At 60.0% G+C, this 25494-nt stretch overlaps 1 protein-coding gene across 8 annotated transcripts in view; it reads left to right on the top strand.

Annotated features, from left to right (window-relative positions):
- The window catches only part of MYT1 (myelin transcription factor 1), a 91754-nt gene that overhangs the window by 22263 nt on the left and 43997 nt on the right, over positions 1-25494 (top strand). The window contains exons 3-4 of one of the 8 annotated variants that reach the window (XM_067013470.1): positions 4339-4418; positions 23009-23109. In XM_067013470.1, coding sequence (XP_066869571.1) covers positions 4394-4418; positions 23009-23109 — 126 coding nt within the window. In that variant the 5' untranslated portion in view covers positions 4339-4393. Of the gene's footprint in view, positions 1-4338; positions 4419-7916; positions 8362-8416; positions 8444-9238; positions 9306-20345; positions 20369-20723; positions 20755-21610; positions 21650-23008; positions 23110-25494 lie in introns of those variants that run through there. The other 7 variants (XM_059036506.2, XM_067013475.1, XM_067013472.1 and 4 more) reach the window with 7 other exon arrangements.

Here is a 25494-nt window from a genome sequence, read left to right as displayed (position 1 = left end):
CTCTTTCCTTCCCCCCTCCGCCCAATGGCCAGGGCGGGACCAGGGGCCACCAGACCTGCTGTCAGCTTCCCGGGGCCCAGTGCTGGGTGCTGGAACTACAGACCCTCACTCGGAGCCCCTCACTCTCTGGGCCCCTCACTCTCTGCGCCCCTCACTCTCTGGGCCCCTCATTCTCTGGGCCCCTCACTCTCTGTGCCCCTCACTCTCTGCACCCCTCACCCTCTGCATCCCTCACTCTCTGTACCCCTCACTCTCTGGGCCCCTCACTCTCTGTGCCCCTCACCCTCTGCACCCCTCACTCTCTGTGCCTCTCACCCTCTGCGCCCCTCACCCTCTGTGCCCCTCACTCTCTGCACCCCTCACCCTCTGAGCCCCTCACACTCTGCACCCCTCACTCTCTGCGCCCCTCACTCTCTGCGCCCCTCACTCTCTGGGCCCCTCACTCTCTGAACCCCTCACTCTCTGAACCCCTCACTCTCTGCGCCCCTCACCCTCTGCGCCCCTCACCCTCTGAGCCCCTCACTCTCTGCACCCCTCACGCTCTGCGCCCCTCACTCTCTGTACCCCTCACTCTCTGGGCCCCTCACTCTCTGAGCCCCTCACTCTCTGCACCCCTCACTCTCTGAGCCCCTCACTCTCTGCACCCCTCACGCTCTGCACCCCTCACTCTCTGCACCCCTCACTCTCTGAGCCCCTCACTCTCTGCACCCCTCACTCTCTGCGCCCCTCACCCTCTGGGCCCCTCACCCTCTGGGCCCCTCACTCTCTGAGCCCCGTTACTTGGGCCAGCAGCCCTCTGATACCATTGTTCAGGAGGAGATCTGGGGTCTCTCTCGGTCCCTCTGGACCCGGGTGCTGAGCTGGGCCGTGCTCGCCCTACCCCGGCTGCCCCCAGCCGTTAGCTGACTCTGCTGAGAGCTGCCTGCAGACCCCAGGGCTGCTGGGCTCCAGCCTCCTTGTCGAGCCCCGAGGGTCCCGCAAGGTGGAACGTGGCCGCGGCTGCCACCCTGGGGTGAATAGGCGCAGAGCGCGGCCGCAGCACCCTGTTCCCAGGAGACGGCTCCTGCCGCAGTGCTGCCCCTTCCTCTGCTGAGCAGCAGGGAGGTCTGTTCGTGGCTCCAGTCATCGCTTCTGGGGCCCCCTCCTGCCTGCGGACGGTGGGGTGTCTGGACCTCTGCAGTGCCAGCTACGGCAGAGCCAGCGGTAGGGGGGCCACAGGGCAGACCCCGCGGGGCGTCTGGGGCACACGTGGGGCTCTACTAAAGCACCACCGGAAACTGGCGCCAGACCAATCTGCCCCCCCAGCCCGGTGCCTCGTTTCGGAGCCCACCGGCAGCCCTTGCGGCAGATCCCGCTCCTGTGTCACTTCGGCCCTGCAGGGCTGGGGCCTGTGTGAGTCTCAGCTGGGAACGTGGCCGAGGGTCCCGAGGGCTTTCCTGGGACGGGCTGGCTGTGCTCGGCTGACCTGGCTTCTGGTTAAGGGGAGGGAGGGGCCACAGGTGCCCAGAGCCCAGGAGAGGCTGGCGTGACCCCCACCCTCGACAGCCCTGCAGGTGGGGAGCCCTCCCGGGGCTGCTGGCCAGAGGGGAACGCTCTTCAAACTCTAAGGGCCCCGCGGGTCACCTGGGTCTTGTTGGAATGAGGATTCTGACTCAGCTGTCCGAGCTCTTGTCCCATCTTTGGACTCTTGTGCTGGACCCCCAATCCCTGAGCGCACTGAGTGGGGGGAGGGGATGGAGGAGCCTGAGGACCCCCCGAGGCCCCCAGGCCTTCAGAGAAGACACTGACTTTGTCTCAGTGGACTCTGAACTCGTCCAAGGGCTTTTACCATGTGCTGGATCATAAGGCCATTTGGTTTCATTAAGGGAAACAGCACAAGCGTTCCGAGGCTGCCCCGTTGTTCCTCTCGGTAATTAACTCCTTAATTAACTGCATCCAAGGACACGTTTCCCCAGGGTTTGGGATCCTGGTGGACTCAGTAGCATTCACTGCAGGAAGCTGGTGTCTCCAGGTTTGGGAGGCTGGGGTGGGAGGTGACGGGAGACGGTCAGCAGTGACTCAGCGCCGGCCGACTGGTGGGGCCCCACCCCATCTGGGCACCCGCAGGGCAATGTCCCTGATGCCCTCGCTTTGCAGACGAGCCAAGGAGGGTCGGCTGATGCGACGGAGGTTAGCATATCTGTCACTTCAGATGAGGGGCTGTGACAGACATGGAAGGGACCTCCTGTCCGGCTCCGGCATCCCTTCCCCGTTCACCCCTGTTCCCCTGCCTGCCCCCAACTCCCCCCATCTGCCCCTGATCCACCCCGCAACTGCCCTTGATCTGCCCCCCATCTGCCCCCCACCTGCCCCTGCCCTCCCCTCTCTCCCCGTTCCCTCGCCAGCCCCTCAGCACATTTGCCCCCCACCTTGCTGCCCTTTAAGCAGGTGGCCCACCTTTATTTCTAGCCTCATCTTGCCCCTGAGCCTCCGGCTGGAACCCGTGTCCTGGGGTCAACAGGGCTGTCAATCCCCACAAACCTGCTCTCCGCCGTCAGCCCCTGTCGTTGCCCCTCCGGTGGCTCAGGCCAAACCCCGGGGTCCCTTGACTGGCCCCCACAGACCCTCAGCAGCCTGGCCCTTCCCCCTGCCTGTATCCTAACCTGGGCAGCTTCCCCCGGGACCACGCGCTTGCCCGTTTCCTGCCCAGCTGCCCTCACTGGAGACCTCACGACAGGCGTGGATACAGTCAACCGCTGACAGTCACGGGGCTGTGAGGGGACAGGGGACAGCCCGGGTTCTGTCCAGATTTCCCTCCTCCTGGCTCCGGGACAGAGAAGCCTGCGCCCCTCCCCGCGCCCGGCCCTCTAGCTTTGCAAAGCAGCCCTGGGTGCCGCGGCTCACGCTGGCCCCAGTGCAGTGTCCTCACCACCTTCAGGCTTTATTTACGGGGCGAGTCTGTGAGGACGGGTCCGTCCCACCACCCCAGGGGCCGGATCTGAGGCCTTCTGCTCTAGAGGAATGTCGGAGCGGGGCCCTCGGGTCTCACCTGCCCCTTCCCACCTCCCAGGGGTCATCCTCTCTCAGGCCCTTTCAAGGCCTACGAGAGCTCACCCAGCCCCACCTCGCAGGTCTCCCGTAGAGACAGTGAGCGTGGAGTTCTCGCCACGGGTTTTAGCTGCCGCAGGCTGCATGGGCCTCACCTGTCCGGGGCAGACACCTGCACAGAGACACAGGAGTACCCGAGCTGAGGGTGTGATGGAGACCTCGAGGAAGGTGACACCGGAGTTGCCTGGGGCTGAGTGCGAGGGGAAAAGCTGGGAGGGTTCCGACAGGTCTGGTGACGGCCGACCTTATTGCTCCAAAGGCCCGGGTGTGCGGCAAAGGCTCCCTGACGTGGGGTAGGGCAGCAGGGGTCACCCCAGAAAGGCCTAAAATGTCGCACACCGACACGTGCCCCTCCCCTGCCCCTGTGGGTCCCCCTCCTAACCCCGCATCCCTGAGGGAGTTGGGCCTCTCTTCACCTTCCCGCTTCGCCCCAAGCTTCACACCTGGGTGGTGGGGAGTCCGTTGTTCCGGGGGCCGCAAGGACCTGCCCCCTTGGTAGTCAGTGTTTGTGTTGCAGGCGGTCCGGGCTACCCAGACCTGATCCCACCCCACTTATCGTGACTGGTCTTTGACTAGGTTTCTGGCCTAACTTGATCTGGGGTTAAGTGGGGAGAGAGGGAGGTGGGAGGAAGAAGAGGGGCGGGGCAGGGGGCGGGGAGAGAGAAAGGACGGGGGCGGGGCGGGGGCGGGGAGAGAGAAAGGGCGGGGCGGGGCGGGGCAGGGGGTGGGGAGAGAGAAAGGGCGGGGGCGGGGCAGGGGGCGGGGAGAGAGAAAGGGCAGGGGCGGGGCGGGGGCGGGGAGAGAGAAAGGGCGGGGACGGGGCGGGGGCGGGGAGAGAGAAAGGGCGGGGCGGGGCGGGGCAGGGGCGGAGAGAGAGAAAGGGAGGGGGGCAGGGAGGGGCGAGGGAGGGGGCGAGGAGGGGCGGGGGCGGGGAGAGAGAAAGGGCGGGGGCGGGGAGGAGAAAAGTAGGAGGACGAAGGGGAGGGGGAAGTGGGAGGAGGAGCATCTTCGGTAAGGGCCCCTCCCATCCCTCACTTGTCGGTCCCTAAGTGTGAAGGGGCTGTGTCTCTGCTCCCCCCACCTGCAGGCGGGCTCATTGTCTGGGGCCTAGGGCCCTTTTGTGTGGGGCAGGGAACCTCATTGGCAGGGCATCGATTTGTGATTATCTGCTCCCTGGCCCTGATTGGCTGCATGAGAAGGGAGCTCTCCAGGGCCCTGGGACACAGAAGTTTGTGTCACAACTTTTTGCAGCATGAAGTGACCGTGTGTACAAGCTTCAGAGTGGAGGTGTGTCTGCCCAGCCAGGATGATGCTCTGCGGGACCTTCCTGGGTGCGTACTTCCCCCCTCCCCACACTGAGCACACCCCCCCCCCGGCACCGCCCCCCGCCCCCGCCTTGTTCACAGGTTTCTGCCAAGATGCCAAAGGGACTAATTAGATGTGTGTCCCCATCATCTCTCAGTGCTCTTTTCTGGGCAGCCGAGGAGGTGACAGACACATGCTCCCTCCTGAGCAAGGCCAGGGCCCTTGGAAACTGACGGTGGGGCTTGCAGGGCCCTGTGAAGCCTACCCTGTCTTTGGCAGGTGGGGGGGGGGCCGCGGGTGGGGTGTGTGTGACCGACGTGTCCGCCCAGGACTCGCTGTAGTAAAAAGCTTTGCTGGGGCTGCTGCTGCTTGTGTTTCCATCACAGGCAAAGTTACTCTGTGTGTGTGAGAGACTTTAACACAGTGCGATACTCTCGCAGTCGGATGAGTGGTGGTGTGTGTGTGAGTGTGTGTGTGAGTCAGCCCAGGGTGCTGGAGAGAGTGGCCCTCGGTTTTGTTCGCTCCATCTGCCAGAGCCTGCCTGGGGCAGGGCCCCCCCCCTCGCCCTCAGCTGTTCGTATACAATATTAATGCTGACCATTGCGGCTCCACACACAACGGCCCTAATTGTCGTCTGCAGCTTTAAGGCGGGCGCCCATCTGCAGGGAAGCTTTCAGAGGGAAAGAAGAAAACCCTCACCCCCAGCTGGTCACCGGAGAAGGTGGTGCCAATTACAGATGCAGAAAGTTTAGACCGAAATTACTTGAAAGAGTTCTTATGAAACAAACGATCTGACACTTGGAATGTCTGTGTGCAGATTTGCACAAGTAATTACACTTTATTTGAAATGATCTTACCCGCTAAGCGATCCTTGAGCCTGCCTGCCCAGCTCCCCCAAAAACACTTCCTAAGCAAGTGCTGCAAGTTTGGTTTTGCGCGTCTCCCCATTTTCTCCCGTGGGGCGTTTGAGGGCCCTCCAGTCAGGCAGACGGTGTTTCCCTGCGGGTCTTCCAAACTTAAGAGTCACAAGCGTCCTCCCCACAGATCTTTTATGAAATAAAGCTCAGAGAAGCAACGTGCCCCTTGTCTAGTTATGGAAAAGAAAATAGTTTATGATTTAAAATAATCCTGACAGTGTCCCCCTGCGTAAGAAAGAAGGTTTTCAGTGACACCTGGCTGCTGTCACTTACAAGCAAGGCTGGGAGCCTTGGTTTGGAATCGCCTCTTGCGCCGGGGCTCAGCGATCACGGAGTGCGGGTCGTGACAGCGCCGGGAACAAAGGGCCCTCGGGCGAGGGAGCGCTGTCCAACGTGCTGATGAGATGCAGGCTCGTCTGGATGCCGCCTCCCGGGCTGAAGGAAGCCAGCAAACCTTAAAACTTGCCGGCTCAGGCCCTTCCCTGCTCCCTTCCTGTAACTCCTCCTTGTTCTCTTGAGGGAGTGGGAGGGAGATTTTGAACCTTTACACATCAAAACCTGTCCTCTGAACCGGCTCTTGCGACTGTGAGCTCCTTGGCGCGGGGCTCCCAGGGCTGCTCCCCGGGTTCTTGGAACAGGCGCCAATTTGCAGTTGCTGAGCTCGTTCGAATGCCCCCTGAGCAGCCTCGCGTGGAGTCCAGGGGCCCCACCCGGGACCACCGGGCTGCACGCCTTGGGAAGCCTGGTTATTCAGCGGGGAGGTGTGAGAGCTGCAGGCGCCTGAGGGCGTGAGCACCGGTAATTTGTTGCCTGCAAAAACAGCTATGTCATCCCAGGTCTTTTTGTTGCACACGCTGATCTCTTCTTGCTGTTACCTCTGCTGGCTGCTGTTTCCTGAGTTTGACTGTTCTGGATCTGAATTAAATGCTTTCATGAAACACTGGGTATTGTTGGGGAATTGGCTGATTCAGCACCAGCCCTCCCTTGATTCCATCTCCATCCTGGAACAACGGCGTGCAGGGCTGTCTGAGCCTGCAGCCTGCCGATAAGAGTTTAATAGAATTTCTGAATGCCAAAGGTTTGGGATGTAAAATATCCCAGCACTCCCAGCGTGTCCAGAGGAGACAGAAAATGGCTTTTGAGGAGAGCTCTTAACTGAACGTGTCCTTCTATGCTAATGGGTGTGAGCTTAGAAAAGAATAAAAACAATGTTCAGCTGTCATGGCAGGGGCCTCAAGCTGTTCTCATTTGGCTGATTAATATTTCATCCTCAGTTTGACCAGTGAGGGCCTGCCTTTATTTCCTTTTGCTCAAACTAAAAGATCACTCCGAGTACATTTTATTTGTTGAGAATAATGTGTGTGTATAAGAACTGAACATACTTGCTTTTCGGACGAAGCTTGTGGGTTTACATGTAATGTGGAGGCCGCTCTGCAAGTCGAAAATAATTGCTTGTGGAAGGGTTTTAGCTGACCTTCCATAATGTTCTCTTAGAGAAAGCCAAAGGTTTTAGTTCTGTCTCACTCATGCTTTTGGTGGAGCCCTTCAGTGCTAATTAACGTAGGTAGGGGCGTTGTGTCCCTGCATAACTTACCAAGAGCTGATATTTACTGTCTGTCGCAATCTCTGCACCGAACTTCTGGGCCACGGGTCTGGCCGGCCCTCGCGCTGGCCTGTGACAGTCCGTTCTGGGCAGGTGTCTGAAATTCAGCTTGTGTCGTGTTTCACAGTGCAGTGCTGATTATGATAAAGGACAATCGTTTGCTAGCTTTATCTGTAAGGAAGGGGAATCTGGAGAGCAAGCAGGGATACCCTGGCTCCCGGGCACTCTTACTGAGGAAAGTCCTACATTTATCCTCGAATGTGGAAAAAAAAAATCACAAACCCAGTACCTAAAAAAGCAGACAGTTGGGTTGCTTAGAGAGTGGGTGGGCACTTCCATTGTGTGTGTTATGAATTTTTTCTCTCCTGGTTTTCATTGGCTGGCTCCTTGCAGGCAGTTTGAAAGAGACTCAGAAAGATAGAACTTGAGTGCTGTGCTTTCCTTGGGCTGGGATAAACTTAGTGCTTTCAGGGTGTAGGATACTTGTGGCTTCGGGAGCGCTCAAGCTTTCTGTGAGAGGGTTTTATTATATTTAGACTTGAAACAAACAGGGAACGTGTGGTAAAAGCAAGGCACCTTTTCCTGATCTGCTCTTTTGTGTATGTGACTATGTTTTGGTCCGTGGCCACAGGAACCTTTTATACGCTTTACCAATATACACATATCCATTTAAGTCACTGATACTTGAATATGCAGATGAGCCAATGTGTAGCCCTCCTGGCTCATCTGAGTAATAAATTCTGCAGTTCGTTCTTTATGATGGTAGGTCATATTCCTAACCACCAATAAATATTGTAAAGTACTTTCGCCGCCGTCGTGCTAACCCAGGGCATCTGTCATTCCGGTTGCTGCTATTAGGAATTATTGGACTGAACCACTGGTGGAGAAAGCGGAGGGGGGGTGAGTCGGGTGGCTGTGACGCTCCCTGCCCTTTTGTGTGTTTTGCATTAAAAAAACCCCAAATCGTGCCGCATATTAATTATGAATCAGTGTGGACAAGCGCGGGCACCTTCCGTTGGCTGAGGCTTGGAGCAGGAGACAGGGGCTCTGCCGGCCTGGGCACCTCTCGCTCCCCGTCAGCAGATCCATCTTTCTGATGCTATACTGTAAATTTATTTCACCTCAGAGAGTAAACAGATATATTGGAGCCCCAAGGGTTCATGGGTAGCGTATTTACAAAGGAGCCTCTCCGCCAGCCCGTGCCACCGCTGCTAATGAGAGCGGTCATTAAGTAAATGAGACGTCGCCTTTAGCTGGCTTAGGAGTTCGCACACTAAAGGGAGAGGATATTTAATTGAAACCCGCACACAGGCTTCCCCACATGCGACCACCGGAAGGGAGGCAGCTGCCTTGCCTCTCCTCCCCGAACACCCGCACCCCCATGTAAATTTCATGATTGCTTTCCGTGATGTCATTTTGAAAGAGGACAGACAATAGCTGTGGGGAAAGGTAAGTCAATGTTACGTTCTTTCGCTGACAAAGGCAGACACCCAGGGCTTGGCTTTTCCCCTCGGGTGGAGACGGGGAGAGGGTACGCGGAGTTAATTTCTGACGTGAAGGCTTTCTTTGCTGGAAAAGCAGCTCTGGGGATGGCTTTTTAAAGCTGCTCTGTTGGACCGAGGCTTTCTTCTCCTCCTGGGTCTGCCCGCGGCCGTTTTCCTCCGAGTTCTCTGTCCCTCCTTGGCTTGCTCATGCGCTCGGTCACTCCGAGAATCTAGGGGACACACCGTGCGTCCGAGAGAAAAGACATTGGGGGATCTTGTGTCGAGACGAGAAACTTTGTGTGCTTTTCTGAAAGAGGAACACAGATGTATCCGCAGCCATGGGACCCAGGAGCCGAGTTCCCCGGGAGAACGCTGGCTCCTTAAGCAGAGGACCTGTCTCTCGGGGGGGACGCCGTCGGGACCTCACGTGTGCTCCCACCCAAGACAGAGCAGAGGTGGTCATGTGAGCGCCCCCTCTTTGCGTGTCACGTATTTCTAAACTTAGGGAACAACAGCTAGGGTGCGTGTGTCTGCAGGATAGATGCCCTGCAGTAAATATCGCTGTCCCCTTGGCTCCTTTTCTCGCTGTGGGATCGGGGTCACGAGTGTGGTTGTTTATAGCGTTAGCGTAACCGGATTTTTGTTTTTAAAAGTAGAAAAATCAGGTTTAGGCAAGAAGTCCGTGTGAGCCTTGCATGATGTGCTGCCATTGCCTGTAGGGTGATGTGTTCTGGGCCGTGGACTTTGTCTGCTGGGTTCACTTTCCTCTTTGTGAATCAGGAAGATAAACAAGCTGCCAGCGGCTCCTGGGCTGTGGTGTGACGGGTCCTTGTTGTGAGAGCTGCTCTGAGTCACCGAGGGCTTCTTGGCTCTCAGCCTCACCTTTGCATCCGTGGACATCATTGGCTGGTAAAGTTGAGCTTTAATTTCTGAAACAAAACCTCTGAGAGGTGGGTCTGGTAGCAGGATGTGGTTCTGTCTTGGGCCATCAGACTGTGTCACTGTAATGGCGATAGAGACAGAGATAGTTATCATTACCCTTTTGGGAGAGGGACATGAGGACTCTTGCCCCAGTGGTTAAAAGAAATCAGGGAGACGTGAGGACATCTCTGAGGCTAGTGGCTGAGCGAGCAAAAGACAGGAGGGTGCTGGAGCAGAGCAGAGGAAGCGAGCCCTCAGCCTCGGTGTGAGAGGGTGTGCTTGGACTTTGCCTCTTCCGGCCCAGGGAGGCTGGGTGGGCACCGGGGGGGGAGGTCCAGGCTCCTCACCACCAGGGCTCCCCTCCCACTGGCCCGTGGCTGCGATTCTCACCTCCTTCCATATGGCCCTGTTAATTAATGGTAAACAAAAGAATGAGAGAGCAGGGATTGGAGTTTTGTGGTGCCAGCGGGGAGAGAAGGCTGGCTTAGGACTTACAGGGCGATTTGTTTGCAAAGAGAAGGAAGTAGTTTCGTGAACCCTGTGCCCTGCCGAGCTGGAGACTGAGGCCCCTACAAGGTGCCCCTACCTCCCGGCACTCACAGGGGTGTCCGCTGATCTAGGGGGCTGACCTGGGTCCTCAGAGAGTTGGACTTCGAGGCCTTTAATTCTGGAACCCCCGGGCTCTGACCCTTTCGGACCATGGCCCCAGATACGGGCCTGGGAACTCACTGAGGGCAGGGGGCTGCTTCTGTCTCAAGTGTAACCCGGGGTGGGGAGTCTGTGCGGCCCTCAGGCAACCCCCGCAGGGCTGGAGGCAGCCCCAAATATTCGGAGCCGATGCTCCAGACCCTCTCGGAAGATTCTCGCAGAGGCAGCGGTTGCCTGTTGCCCCGAACGCTCCTGATGCCTGAGGCAGTGGGACCCGCCCCGAGGTGTCCCCACGTGGCGGGCAGAGCCTTTGGGTCTGCAAAGTGGCTCTGTTCCTGGGGTCCTAGAAGCTTGTCCTGGAAAGCCCTGTCAGGGCCCAGAGGCGCTCGGGAGAGGCCGCAGAGGGTGTGCTGGTAGAGGCGAGCGCTCTGGGCCCTCCGACCCCCGCGTAGCCGACCCGCAGCTGCCCGTTCCGGCTGGAGCTTGGCCTGTCCCCCGGCCTTGGCTGGGGTGGGCGCGCTCCCCGGTGTTGCCCAGAGCCAAGGCCCTTCCTCTCTGGGCCCTGCCGTCCTCCTCTGGCCCGGGGTCGCCAGATGTGCCCGCGAGGACCTGGGTCACTCTGTGTGATGGGGGTGGGGGCAGAGGGGATCTGAGGCGACTCTGGGAACTGGTCAGGGGGCCTGGCGTGTGTGTGCGGCCCAGCCCCTGCCGGCGGTACCCAGCCCGGGCGATGGTTGCAGGGTTTGGAACGCTGCTCTGCGTGGCCCAGCGCCGGCAGAGACAGCAGGACAAGGGGCCTGCGGACTGAGGATGCGTGGGAAGTGCCCCTGGGCCTCGGGCCACTGCTCTGATGGCTGCTTGGGGCCGAGCTCCCCCTGGTGCACGAGGCACTTCCACGCTTGTGAAGAGAAGGCGGGGGAGGGGCTGCTCACCCCCCACCGCCCCCCCCCCCACTGGCTGGGCTGGAGAGGGGGGCCAGGGGCGACCAGAGCACCTTCCTCAGCACTGGGCCCCGAGTGGACAAGCTGGCAGCGGCTGCCTTGTCACCTGACCCCCCCAGGCAGGCAGGGCACTGGGCAACCAGTCAGCCTTGCGCGTTGGAGAGCTAAACGCCGGTCCCGGGCCTGGAAGACCCCGTGCAGGTCTCCTTCTTGCTGGCGTTTATCTTGCGGAAAGCCGGGCTGGGAAGGCGAGCGGGGCCTGGCTGGGGGCCCTCTCTGCCCCCCGAGCGACTCCTAACGCTCCCGCCTGCTCCTTCCTTGTGAACTCACTCGGAAGCGAGCTGTCTGCCGAGGAAATATTTTAACAGGAATCTTGCGGTGTGAGTTTGCGGGAAGACGGTGCCGGCACCACGAGGCAGTTACTCAGCCAGGAAAGCGCTGTTTCCCAGCAGGCCTGAGAGCAGCGCTGCTGCCCCCGAAGACCCGAGGGCCACCCTCCCGGGACCCCTCCCGGCTGCTCGCAGGGGCTTCGGGGTCCTCGGCACGCGTCCTGTCCCTCACAGATGGCTGAACCCCCCCAGATGTTGCTTAAGAAACCCTCACAACCAAACGGGAGGTGTTTTCCACCTGGCTTGAGACGCTGTGCTCTCAGCCGCGTCTGGGCCGGCGGCTCCGGGGAGGACGGCGTCGGGAACGCTTGCCGGTCGGGGGCACGGCTCGCGGTTGGCCTCCCTCTGTTCGGAGCCCGGTGTCCACGCGCCCTCCTTTTTTCATTTTTGAATTGACACTTTAAAAAACGCAGTGTTATTTTAATCAGATGCAGTGAAAGTAGCTCCAAGGGCGGTTTGATCTGCCTCTGTCCCGGATTCGTCCTGGCCGGAGGCGGCAGAGCCCTTGCCCGGTGCTGGCCGCTCAGGCACCCGGAGGGGCCGTGTGGGGTGGTGTGGACACGTGTGGTGTGTGAGGGCTGGTCCGGCACTGCAGCCTGGGAGCAGGGCCCGCCTGGAGGGTGCGCCGGCGACAGGCCCGAGGCACCGCGTGGCGCGGGGTGGCGGGCGGGGCGCGGGCCTGTGGCCATCCGTTCGCGCCATCTGGCCGAGCTGCCGCCAGACAAGCCCTCACGCCTGGCTTCACACCTCGATCCCGCTTGGTGTCGGTCCGAGGGCTCCTGGGGAAGCCATCTGGGGCCTTTCCTTCTCCCCCGTCCTGTCTCCTAAAAACTCCACATTAAAGCGGCAGCGAGAGAGAGAGCTCCCCGGGGCTCCAGTCTGGACGGCTGCCCTCCCCTCGGCCCGCAGCCCCCGACCTCTCTCGGCTCAGACTCCGGACCCAGGGCCCACCTGCCCCTGCCTGGGAGTGAGGGGGGTCTGGCTTCTCCATTACTCCTTATCCCCGTGCCTGCTTTACTGGGTCCTAGAGGGTCAGACACCTCGGGTCGCGGGTCTGGGGCGCGTCCCTCACTTCCTGCGTGCCAGGCGCTGTCCGTTCACTCTTCACACCTACAGGGTATAGAGCGGCTTGGCGCCCGTTGTCCGCCGTGGGCAGCTCGGTGGTTCGTGGGTGCAGGGGCAGCACAGGGCGTTTCACAGACTCAGAGCCGCCGCTGTGACATAACTAAGGTGCTCCGAGACTGTAACTGTGCTGTAGGGCCCCCAGACTCAGTGGCTCACGGCGGCCTGCTTGGTTACCAGACGGCTAACCATCAATGTGCATGTGTGATTATGCCCTCTCGCTCAAGTCCCAGCCCCGCACAGCCTGACTGCCCAGCGCCCCAGACCCCACGGACCCTCACCGCCCTCCTTGGTGCCTTCCCGCTGCGTGGGAGACGTCCTTGGTCTGTCTCCAGCCTGTCTTCCAACCTGATTCTCCAGCCCCCATCCGGGCCGCCCCAAGATCCCTGATCCGTCTCCTGTCTCCTTTCACCTCCAACGTCTCTTCAACAGCCTCTAACAGACGCCACCCCAGGCTCCTTGGCGGACCCTCCCAGGCGTCACAATCACGCCCTTAGGCGTCCAACAGTTGAAACACCTCTGCTGTCGTATTGGATCCACTTGTGGGTGTCCCCACTTGCCTTGGAGGAGGGCCTGCAGGCCACCGGGTTGGGGCCGTCTGGCGGGCAGCGCCCCAGCGCTCGGTTCTGGTACGTACGCAGGTGCCGGCCCGGGTGCCCTTGTAAACACGGGCACTGAGCTGTCAGTGCCGGGCTGCGGACGGCCAGGGAAGGTTCTGAATCAAGGTGGGAAGGGAGCACTTAAGTGTTCAGTTCTGAGTTTTCCCTCCAGCGCCTGTGAGTTCAGACCCTGTTGGACTGGGTGTAAAGTTAGACTCTGTTGTCCAGACTCACGGGGTGTTTCTGTTACTACCTTTTAGCGGTCTGATCAGGTTCTGGCTAAACTACTTAGATTTTTGTGAACCTGCTTTTATTCCATGAAGCCCACACCCCAGCCCTGGCTTCCTGGGGTCTCAGTGTATTTTTCTTCAGCTGCACCACGCGCCGTGGGTGGGATCTTAGCTCCCCGACCAGGGATCGAACCCACGCCCTCTGCATTGGAAGCGCGAGGTCTTAACCACTGGACCGCCAGGGGAGTCCCGTGGGGTCTCCTTTTGCACCGAAGCATGTTAGCTGTGAGGCTTCCCCTCCCCCAGCACACAGAAAGCAGCACTTTTCACGATGCGAGAGAGTTGTGAGGAGCTGTGAGCTTGCCGCCTTCCTTCATCCTGCAGTTCTGATGCTTCTGGAAATGCCGCTGAAGCCATCAGAGAATCCCATGGAGACCCCGAAGTCAGTGCATCGGCCCAAAGGGAGAGGAAAGGCGGGTTGTGTATGATGCTGAATCGCATTAGCAAACTCTGTAGCCCCCTTGAAGGCTACAAACGGGTGTGTCCTGGGACCGGCTGTAGACTTCTGGGCCCAGGATTTGCTGGGTCAGCTGCAAACCACACGTTCAGCTTCTGGGTTCAGAGCCTGCTGCCTGGTGTAGTTCAGACCCCGCGTGCCCCAGGGGCTGAGCTCTCGCGCTCAGCCGCGGCCTGCACCTCTGGCATGCGGGGGACCCCGAATGGGCCCCGACGTGAGAGTCAGAGTCCCACTGTCGCTGAGATGCCATCCCAGAGAGCGTGCTGACAGCTCCCGAGCACGCGTGTCAGCGTGGGGGGCACGGCACCTGGAGGGGCTCTCCCCACCCCGCCATGCCCCCTCCTGGCGATGGACCCCTTACTGCCCAGAGCCACACGGAGGCCGGCTGCTTCTGGTTTGCATGGTCTGCGTTCTCTCCAAATTCTGCCCCGTGTGAGCCCTCTCTCTGTGTCACGCACGCCTGTCCAGGCTGGGAAATTCACATGCACAGCCCCCCAATATTTCTAACTTAAAAGGCAGCAGAGTGGTCCGTGTAGGAGGCTGACGTGTGGGTGTCTCTGCTGGCCACCCCTCCCCCGAAAATCAGCCACCACACGGGGCCCATTCTGAGCCCTGGGGCTGGGGCTACAATGGCGGCCCCCTGGGTTTGCTCACCTCCCCCAGACAGGAGTGCTTCCACGCCCTGGAGTTAGAGGGCCCGGGGTGGGAGAAGGAGAGTGGGACTGTAGTCGAACCCCATCCCCCAGGCTTCGAGGCCCCAGAGCTGCCCAGACCTCCTACGCCCCTGCCGGTTCCCTGTCCTTCTGAACGGGACACGAGCCAGGGCATGGACAGACCTTACGGGAGCCACGAGCAGCCTGGATTTATCCTGTTTGTACAAGAGAGAGCCCGTCCTAGTCGCGTTAACTGCAAGAGCCTAAGTAAAGTGTGGCTTCAAGGAAGAAGGAAGTGGCCGTCTTCCCTCTCCTCAGGCCAGACGGTCCTGTCTCCTGCAGGGGAAATGCCGGGGACCCTGGGGGTGTGGGGGGCTCGGCGAGGACGCGGGCGCCTTCCCTGGCCTGCGTCCCGACTCGGTCGGCCGGGTGGGTCAGGGCAGTGGAAGCCCCCAGCCCAGCGCCTCCTGTGCACCCGGTAGCCATGTCCATTTCCCAGGCCCCTTCTCCAGCCTCCTGTCCAGGCCTTTCCTGTTGGCCTGCGGGGGTTGAGGGAGGGCCTCCCCTCACCCCCGCCCCCGACCCCTGGGGGTGAAGCACGTGTGCCTGGGTGGGGGTCGGGGTCGGGGGTCACTCGTGTTGACCCCTAGCGCTGAACTGCATTTGGGGTGTGAAGGCCCCCTGTGAAATCCTGTGCATCTGCCTGGGGCAGACACAGCCTGAGGCCCGCGGGCCCCGCACCTGCCTGGGTGTCGGAGGCCTGGCTTCACACCATTGTGCCTCCGCCCGGACGCTCAGCCCGCCCTGGGGCTGCGAGGCCCCCCACCCCTCGTCGCCCAGGGGCCCCTCCCCCTCTGGCAGGCTCCCTGACAGGCCGCCTGGCGAGCCAGGCCCGTGATTGGGTTTGGAAAGTCTTCATTACTGCCCGGCAGTGTAGCTGTTGTTTTTACAGCGTGGGTAAGGTTAAAAGAAATAATAATAATCATATACGAAAGGCTCAGCCGCAGTGACTGCCTGCAACATGCTATTTGCATTTTTAAGGAATCACTTCTTTGAGACAGCCTGGGTGAAAGGTCACTATTTGCATATAAATGGAAAAGAAAGTGTACGAGGCTGGAAGTTACATCTGTATTATTTTCTCAGCAGTGAGCTGCTGTTGGAGAGATTAGGGGACGTGGCTTGCGTTTGGCTTTTATTGAATAGAGAAAGCACCAGCGAGGCTGATTTAGAAGCAAAATAATGAGAATCGTGCAGAGCCATGGAACTGCGCATCCCCCTGCCCCCAGCCCTCTTCTCTCATTTTCACCTAAACTCAGCAAAAGCAGGTCTGTCTTTGCTCCACTCAGCAAGTCTTCATTTTACTTCTCTCTGAATTCCAGCAAGAGAGAGAAAAAAAAAAAAAAAAAAAAGGAAAGAAAAAGAGCAAACCTTGCCCTCATTTTCCCATCGGCCCTGTTTGCATTTCCTGCCAAAAGCTGGTCCAGTGGGTGGGACACCAGTGCTGCCTCCAGACCCGGGAAACCAGGTCACAGACAGGCCTGGAGCAGAGAAGGGACGGGGGAGGGGGAGAGGGGGACGGGGGAGGGGGAGAGGCCACCCAGGTCGGCAGTCCGGGGGGCTTAAGGTGCCCCCCCTGTCCTGTGCCCGGCCTGGCGCCCGCAGTGCCCGGGGCACGGCCACCGCTGCCGCCCTCTGGACCTTCCAGGCCGTCAGATTCTCCGCCGCAGCGCGTCCTGCCGCCGCTGTCCCTGCCTCTCCGGGAGGTCCCCGGGGAGCCAGCCTTGACCCAGGACATTTTAGCCTCGTGATCTTCGAGGAACATTCCTGGGACTTAGGAGGCCGGAGACGGGCCGCTGGAGGGGCCTGAGGAGCCCCCGGGCCCCGGCTTCAAGCTCTCTTCGCAGAGGCCCCCCCGACCCTTGTTCCTGAAGTCACACCCCACGCCACGTCAGTTTTAAAAATACTTTTTGAAGCGACCTCGAATGCACAGAAACCGTTCAAAGGGTGTTTCTCCTGACCACGTGAGGGCGCGTTTGCCACTCTGTGCCCGTCACCCGGGGGGGTTCCCACGAAGATGTCCTCTAGAACCGCCGTCGCCCGGGGTCGCCTGCTCCTCAACAGCGACTCAAGGGGGGCTCGGAGCCACGCGGCCTGTCAGTCTCGGTCAGGCGTGACCCCCCACGCCCCCGTCAGAAGGCACTGGACGCTGGGTGAGCTGTCCTGGGGCCTGGACGTGGGCTGCTTGGCGACGCCCAGGGGTGGCTCTGTCCCTGGGTTGGGGGCTGTCATCCCAGCATCCCTTGCTGCAGTGACACTTTCCCCTTGGCAATGAGTAAGTTATTTGCGGGGGGGGAAATAGCACATTCCTCTTCCCACTACCGACGCATTCATTTTGATTGACCTCGGAATACACGCGCGGTTTATTTTATCCGGTGGACGGTAATCATCATTTTGCTGCTCACGTGACCCTGCTGGCCGCGGGGAGCCCGCCAGAGCTGGCCTCTGTGCCCTCCTGATGCACCCGTGACTCTCTGAGTGCTCTGCGCCCTGGACCCGGAGCCAGCCCTGGACCTAGCGTGCACGTGCTGCCAGCCTTTCAGTGGACACGTGTGCGCACACACACACACACACACACCCGCCTTTATTTCCTGCTGAGAACCGCACGTTCACACTGAGGCCTCTGGCTCCAGTCCCCCGGGCTGCGTTCTAGACCTCTCCCTTTCCGCGTGAGCGACTTCTGCCTTCAGCAGCGAGGGGCCCGGCCTCCTTCCTTAGCTCACCCACTTGGTCAACCACGTTTCTGCGTCAGGCCCTCCCCACCCTTGCGCACGCGCTCGCCTGGCCCGTGGGCTCTTGACACCCACTCCACTCCAGGCCGGGCCTCCGTGGGCCCCGTTTGTCCGGGACTGTGGGTTCACAGGAAGTGGGGCAGGACAGACCCAGCAGGACTTACGGCCTCAGGACCGGAATCTTCTGCCACCCTCCATCCCAGCCCCCGGCCGGCTCCCCTGCCTAACGCTGAGTCTCATCTCTTTTTTGGTTTATTTTCTTTGCGGTACGCGGGCCTCTCACCGCCGTGGCCTCTCCCCTTGCGGAGCACGGGTTCTGGACGCGCAGGCCCGGCGGCCACGGCTCACGGGCCCGGCCGCTCCGCGGCACGTGGGATCCTCCCGGACCGGGGCACGAACCCACGTCCCCCGCATCGGCGGGCGGGCTCCCGACCACTGCGCCACCGGGGAAGCCCCGAGTGTCATCTTTATTCACTCATTTTCACTGCTGCGCCCAGACATACACACCAAGATGATCTCTCGTACAAGTTTTGCTTTTCTTGTAGATCACTTTCCCTGTCCCCTCTCCTAACTTCCTCAGTGTCCAGTGGGGAGCATGCTTTTGAGACTGTCTCTGGAGGTGTTTTCATTCTACTGTTTCCCTTGATTGCTATTTTGTCTGGACCCAGAGGGCAGAGGAAGTTGATTTTCAGCCTTACGCTTTGCAGGTCTGGCGTCGCTGCTGGAATGCCATCCCAAGGATATCTGCCGTGTGTGACCTTCCCGCTGCGGGAGCTTTCAGGCCCTCTCGTTTCTCCTGGTGTTTTAGAATTTCACAGCGCTTGGCTTGGTTGCAGCAGGTCTTTTTTTCATTCACTGTGTTGGGCACTTGATGGGCCTTTCAACCTGAAAACAGAATTTCCTTCGGTTTTGGGAAATTATTTGTTATTATTTAGAACACGTTTCCCTCTCATTTCCTCTCTGTCTCTTTCTTTCATTTACTTTTCTAGCATGTTTCTTTGACTCTCTCTCCCAACTCTTCCACTGCCTAGTTCATTTTGGTTTTACATTTTACTTCCAAACTGGGGAAGACAGATGTGGTGGCGTGAAGCCTTCTAAAAAGACTCCCATACCCATCTCTACCGGCTGCTGCCGGGGCCAGGCCACCTCCGCTCTGTCCGGCCGTCCCCGGCTCGGTCCCGGCCCCCGCGCCGCTGTCCACACGGCAGAGGGGGGGCTCCTCCTGCGATGCTTACTCACTCATCCACTGAGGGTTCCCAGGGGCATTGCACACCCCGCCCTGCCCAAGGTTCTGGCCCACAGGTCTAAGGAAGGTCCTGGGAGCTCCCTTTGAGGTTGGAGGGATGCTAAACCTCCTCCTGCAGCCCCGGGAGCTGTGCAACGTGGCCTGGGCCCTCCAAGGGCCTCCAAGGGCTTCCCGTGTCTGGGAGCACCGTCTGCACCTCAGAACTTTGGGGTCAGGGGTTCTCTGGCTTCAGAGGGTCGAATTCTGGGCTGTGGCCGCACAACCCTCGCTCCCCACCCAGTGTCTACTGTGACCTGTGGTCAGTTTTGTGTGGGCCTTAAATTGTTGCTACAGTTTTATTCTAACCCTTTTCTTCCTGCCTTTCTGGGCTTTGCCTTAGTTTACTGAATAGCCGGAAAGGGAGGGCGAGTGAGGACTGAGATGAAAGTAGGAGAGAATTTTTCCTTTTAAATGGAAGACGTGTTTATATAGTCGTCCTTGGGTCTCTGCTGGGGATGGGTTCTAGGAGCACCTCTCCAGGATACCAAAATCCACAGATGCTCGAGTCCCTCATATAAAACACTGGAGTATTTGCATGTAACCTACGCACGCCCTTCATAGACTTCAGATCATCTCTAGAGTACTTATAATACCAGATACAACGTAAATGCTGTGCAGATCGTTGCTGGCAAATTCAGGTGTTGCTTTTTGGAACTTTCTGGAATTTTGGAGAGTCTATTTTCCATCCGTGGTTGGTTGAACCCGTGGATGCAGACCCTGCAGATATGGGGGCCGACTGTACCCGATTCCAGGGCCCAGGCTTTCAGTGGGGGTGTTCGGTTCACGGCTTTGAGGTGGAGAATGTTCTTCCAAAGATGCCCGAGGGCCGGTGAAGGCTGAGGAGGCCTGCCCGCTCCAGGACAGTGGGGCCCCGGCGTGGCAGCCCCGCGGACGCGCAGGCTGACACAAGGCCATGTGCTCAGTCTCGGGGGTGAGGGGAGGACAGGTCAGCTGCAGCCCTGGCTCAGCCGTGAGCTGCCGACGGCCCTGGCGTCGCAGAGCAGGGCTGCGTGTGCGGCTCGGGGTCACGGCGCCCCTGCTACACAGAAGCGCTTGTCTTCCCCTGGCCTGTGTCCCCGGAGCTGCTGCGGGGTGGGGTCGGAGACGCCCCGCCCTGCCCCCCAAGGCCCGTCCCCCGCCGCTGCCGTCAGCCATCCTCTTCCTGCACCCCTGGACCCAGCCCCGCCTCATCTCCAGGTGGGCCCAGAACACAGGCCCGCAGAAGCCAGGCTGGGAGAGCCAAAGGCAGCCTGCTCGCACCTGCTGCCCTGGACAAGGGTCTTGGGTTGGGGGGCCTCACGGACCAGCACCGGGCCTCCGGGCCAGCGGCTCACACATCACGGAGGACGCAGTTCACCTCTTGGCCTGCAGCTTCTGTCGTCAGAAATTTATTTTTGATGTGAGCCTCCACCGCATGGGTCTCCTCCAGCACCTGGAGCTTCCCTCGCCCGCCCTGCGCTCCTGGCGTGGACGGGAGCCCCTGCCCTGCGTGTTTCCTCAGGTTTGCTCGCTCGGGCCCACCCGCGGGCCTCCTTCCTCTTTAAAGTTGGTCATCGTACCCGTGTCCGGGTGGGGGTTCCGTGTGGCAAGAGCCTGTGGGACTCTCACCATTATGCTCTCTCGTGTGTGCCACTGACTTTTAGAAAACAGCTTTACTGGGCTTCCCTGGTGGCGCAGGGGTTGCGGGTCCGCCTGCCGATGCAGGGGACGCGGGTTCGTGCCCCGGTCCGGGAAGATCCCACGTGCCGCGGAGCGGCTGGGCCCGTGAGCCGTGGCCGCTGCGCCTGCGCGTCCGGAGCCTGTGCTCCGCAACGGGAGAGGCCACGGCGGTGAGAGGCCCGCGTACCGCAAAAAAAAAAAAAAAAAGGAAACTAACAGGTGGGATTCGGGGCGCAGGAGTCAGAGGAGGAGGTGGTGGATGGCCAGCGGGGCAGAAGGAGGGCAGGCTGGGGGCGCCGGAGCACCCCAGGCCCTGGGGGAGGGGAGGGGAGGGGGTGGATATCGGCGCAGGACGGGCAGGCGGCCAGGACGTTCCCGGTGACCCTTCAGGGGCTGCTGCTGTGGCAGAGGGCTGGGAGCCGGCCTGGGGAGCAGGGACGGAGTCAGCTGCTCGGGGCCCCTTAAGAAATGGGGCTGTGAAGTGGGTGGAGATGTGGAGCCCCGGGGCTGGGGTGCAGAGTCCAGACGCATTGTGTTCTGTGCATGTGGACGCCTCAAGCTCGTTGCAGAGTCGAGAAGCCCCAGGAAGGGTCCCGTCCGGGCAGGTGAGCACACATTTGAGCGGAAGGTGGCCTGTGGTTGCTTCTCCGAGGACACTGTAATTAGCATTGGGAAGAAGGGCCTGACAAGCCCCGGGGGGAGAGGCGGGCTCAGCCAGGACGGGACACAGGAAGGTGGGGGGACCAGGGGCTGACAGGTCCTACCGGGTGGGCGCCTGGGAGGGCCGAGGTGTGGGCTGCCTCTAAGCAAAGACCCTGCCCGTTTGCCTGCTGGGTGCAAGGCCGGCAGCGACAGCTCTTGGTCCACAGGCAGGTCCCAGAGACACACAGTCGAGAGAAGACTCTGAAAGCGTTCTGACAGGAGTTTCTCTTGAGTCCGCAGGGTCCCTTCTGCCTTCAGAGCTGAACAATCCTCGTGCCAAAGTGGCACGTGTTGGGGAGGCCTGATCTGCCCCTGCACACGGGCGTCATGAGGAGAGGGGCAGAAAAGTCCGGGGTAGATGTTCTTAAGGCCCTCTTGTGAGGAGGCGTGAGGCACAGGGAATGCAGGTGGGGGGGGGTTCCCCTCAACAGGGCTTCGCTTCGGGAGACAGCGGCGAGGCGCCGTGAGCTGGTTCCCTCCCGTCACAGAGCGCAGAGGCCCCTCGGCACAGACTCACGCCCTTCACCTGCTGGGCTTCTCCGGGAAGCAAGTGGGGCGGAGAGCAGGAAGACCCGGGTGGGGGGCTTCCAGGACGCCTGCCGGGACGCCGGGGGGGCGGGGAGCGAGCCATCCTGCAGCAGCAGCACAGATCTCAGGACGTGTCCTTCCCTCCAGCTGCCAGGGAGACATGCCCAGTTACCCACCTTATTCACATGTGTCACCATGGTAAGAAATTCCGCTGGAGCCTCGCAAATCCGCCCAGGGTGAGGGTTCCCACAACGTCTCCTCGGACGGGAGGTACGTGTGGAAAGGGAACCCCATGTGTGGCCAGGGGTCCCCCGGCCTCCACTGTCACCCTAGGTGCAGAATTCCTACCACCCGCTTCAAGTGCGACACCTACCCCGTGGCCGGAGCCATTCTTGTCAGCTCCCCTCCCGAGTTTCCTCCCTTCCATCGCCGTTGGAGGAGACTGTTTGCTCCCTCCTCACCGCAGATGCTGTTTGCTGCCTCCTCCCCCGGGGTCCGGGGCCCTGGGCCCTGGGCGACTCCTGTCATAGGTTTGGTGGGGTGGGCCTGGCTCCTCCTACCGTCTGCTGATGGCCGTGGGGTAGCTGGCCTGAGATGTCTGCTCCACACCTCTCTAGTGGAGTCCGGTCCTCAGGGGGGTCCCCTGCAGGTGACCCACAGCTCCGCGGGGGTGAGGCACACAGTAGGTGCCATAATCTGGCGGTATTCCCCATTCCTTTGAAGACCGAGCATTAGGCCGTCTCCTTGACAACCAATCTGCTTCCCTCCTGCGCTACTGGAGGTCAGAGTAATGGGATGGAGACATTTGCAGACAAGAGGGCACTGTGGCCGGAGCCCAGGGCCGAGCTGGGCAGGAGGGGTGGAATGATAGCGCAACAGCACTTGGGGGTGCGCCTCAAAAACGTGCGGAGAGAAGGATGGTGGGTGCCACGGCAGTGCGCCTGACCTGCCTTCGGCAGAACCCCAAGCTCGCTTCCAAGGAGAAGCAGAGAGCAGAAGGCAGGAATATTCATTTCCTGTTTTTATTGTTGGTTACTTCGTGACCTTCCTTTGAAACGCTGCAGTTGTAGAAAGCTGGTTGTCATGGAAACAAGGGAGTGCCGAGCAAGGAACAGGTACACAATGCGTTTCTTTGTCCCGTCCAGCTGATGCCTTTAGCCTCTGCTTTGACGTGTGAATTTATGTGAGGAATTAAATAGTAACTGGACGGATTGCCCTGGAGAGAGGCAGAGACACAGGGAGAGGAAAGATGCCCGGAAGCCAGGCAAAGGGGAGGCAAAGCGTTGGGCCTCACCTGACTTGTGGCAGCCCCCTGGCTCTTAGTGGAAATCCACCCCCACTGCCTGACATGTTCCATCAAACATCGCAAGAGCTGGGGCTGTGGTGCAGGGCTGAGGGTGCTAGCAGCCTCTGAGGACTGTCCGAAGGAGAGAGTGATTTTCCTCCAAGAGCTCCTGTCCTTTATTCCTGAGACGGTCATGGGGCCACGACCTTGGGTGTCTTTCTGGTGGATCCCAGAAAACAAGGATCGTATGAGTGCTGTGTGCAAGAGTGGCCCAAGTTTCTCGATTTCTCCCCTGGAGCTGGCACAGCTGGCGTTCATTAGGTTTTTCTTCTTCTGACTCGCAGAAAATGAGTTCCGGGGTGAGCTGCTGAGTCAGAGGTGGACGCACGGAGACAAGACCGACAACTGCAGGACCCCGAGACTCCTCCTGGGTGGACACGGCAAGGTGAGGTGCTTGGAGCGCAGCCCCCACCCCGGGGCCCCTGGGTCCAGGCAAGGGTCCTTCTCACTCCTTGGCGTGGAGCGCGGAGGTGACTTTTGGTCTAGTCATGATCAGTCTGGATTAGGCAAAGAATAAGTGGAGGCTATAGGACCATCGGTGATCTTGTCACTTTAAAATTAAAGGAAGAGAAGTGACTCTGAGTAGAGTAAAACTAAAGTGTGACAGCGGGTCCCACGTCTGCCAGGTCCCTGCTCTGGGACCCGGTCCCACCCGGGCCCCCCGGTACGCTTCAGTACTTGCTGTTCTCCCCGCTGCTCTCTGGGCAGCCTTTGCGGCAGGGACCCCTGAGTTCTGCTGGTCTGGTTTATTGCGATCTTCCCAAGCGGGGGGGCCTGCGGTGCCCTGCTCATACGTGCCTGGAACTCGGGCACTCCACCTCCACGGGGAGGCTCCAAGCCCAGATACCACGTGCACTCATAGCCGCACCACACCTCTAATTCTGGATGTGCTCACTCCCCGTGGTGCGCTCTGGGTGAAGCCAGGTGCCCGGCCGCAGGCGACCCTCGGAGATGGAAGTGTGGGTGACAACAGGCTTGGTGGGCAGCCCTCCCCAGATCTCAGATTCTGATCTCTCATAGTTTGTGACATGTAGACGCTCTCCATCAAGGATCCAAGCCGTGACCCAGAGCACGGCCGCCAAGAAGTGGCAGCCCAGGGTATGGACAGGCAGGGCTGGGAAGTTTTAGGTGGCAAGCTCGTTTGAGGGTGCTTGCATTTTACTCTTGAAGCCCAGCATTTTCCTTTTGAATCTGGTGACCAGAATGTACATGGAAGGGTCTGTCCTCGCACCTCATCGGGCACCTCCCCTCACAGCCTTATTCCTGTGTGATCGTCCGTGCTCTGCTGAGCCATGTTTGAGCCTGATGCAAGAGGAAAAGACGGTAATGCTGGCCCAGTCTTTTTTTTTTTTTTTGCGGTATGCGGGCCTCTCACTGTTGTGGCCTCTCCCATTGCGGAGCACAGGCTCCGGACGCGCAGGCCTAGCGGCCATGGCTCACGGGCTTAGTTGCTCCGCGGCATGTGGGATCTTCCCGGACCAGGGCACAAACCCGTGTCTCCTGCATCGGCAGGTGGATTCTCAACCACTGCGCCACCAGGGAAGCCCTGGCCCAGTCTTTATTTAAAGTTTTGTTATTTTGCTCATCATGGCTTTTTTTTTTTTTTTTTTTTTTTTCGGTACGCGGGCCTCTCACTGCCGTGGCCTCTCCCATTGCGGAGCACAGGCTCCGGACGCGCAGGCGCAGAGGCCGCGGCTCACGGGCCCAGCCGCTCCGCGGCACGTGGGATCCTCCCGGACCGGGGCACGAACCCGCGTCCCCTGCATCGGCAGGCGGGCTCTCGACCACTGCGCCACCGGGGAAGCCCTCATCATGGCATTTTTGCATTAATTTAGCTGTTTTAAAATATTGCACTAAATTATGATTTCATTTGATCACGTAGTTTCGTTTCCCCCTGAAATCTGCACCGAAGGCCAAACTCGCCTCGCCCATCTGGCCCTGAGTGCTCGGGAATCACGTGACCAAGAAGCTACTTGATTTGAGGCCAGGGGCTCTGGGTGCTGTGTCTTCACAGTGGCTGGCGTTGTGTAAGGGACAGGTAGGGAGGCTGCAGTCACCCCGCGGCTCAGGTGTGACAAGCTTGGGGCGTGTGGGACCTGCCGGGAACGTGCCCGGTGGCCGCGCTGAGCTTCTCCCCCAGCGCCGACTGTTTCACAACTGCTCCATTAGGGTCATTTCCTCTAGTTTGGGCAGACAGGGCCAGAGGCGCTGCTCTGAGCAGAGAAGCTAGGACGAGTGAGCCGGACAGGGAGGGACTCGGGCGCTGGCGCGGGGGCCGCGAAGGGCTGGGGACACAGAGCACAGAGCGCGCACAAGGGCAGGACCGGCCGAGGAGGAGGTGGGGAGCTGGGGGCTCGGTGGCTGGAGGGCAGCGGCTGCAGAGGAGTCCTGTGGCGGGGAGGGGGTTGGTGGTGGTCACAGCCGCCTTGGCCTCTGAGTTCAGCACCAGGCGTGTGGACAGCTCGGAGGTGGGTTTGGAAGGGGCTGTTAGACAAGATTAGGTGGTTGTGTGCTTTGTGGGAAGTGCTGGGCATCGGGCTTTCTTTCTTTCTTTTTTTTTTTAAAAATAAACTTAAGGAGAAAAGGAGTAGGTATGGGTGGTAGGACCTTAAACCTCTTCTTGACCTCGAAGAATGAAGCATTTGGGCCCCGGCTCGTGGGTGTTCAGTGCACGACTAGAGATACGCCAGCCAGGAGCCGGGTGACGGCCTGGGTGCTCAGCAGGGCCTCCTTCCTGCCACCCCGGTGGGCGCTCCTGACGAGGGGAGGA

Source organism: Kogia breviceps, chromosome 14, assembly GCF_026419965.1.
Source record: "Kogia breviceps isolate mKogBre1 chromosome 14, mKogBre1 haplotype 1, whole genome shotgun sequence".
NCBI classification, from domain to species: Eukaryota; Metazoa; Chordata; class Mammalia; order Artiodactyla; family Physeteridae; genus Kogia; species Kogia breviceps.
This window is presented reverse-complemented; position numbering and strand designations above follow the sequence as displayed.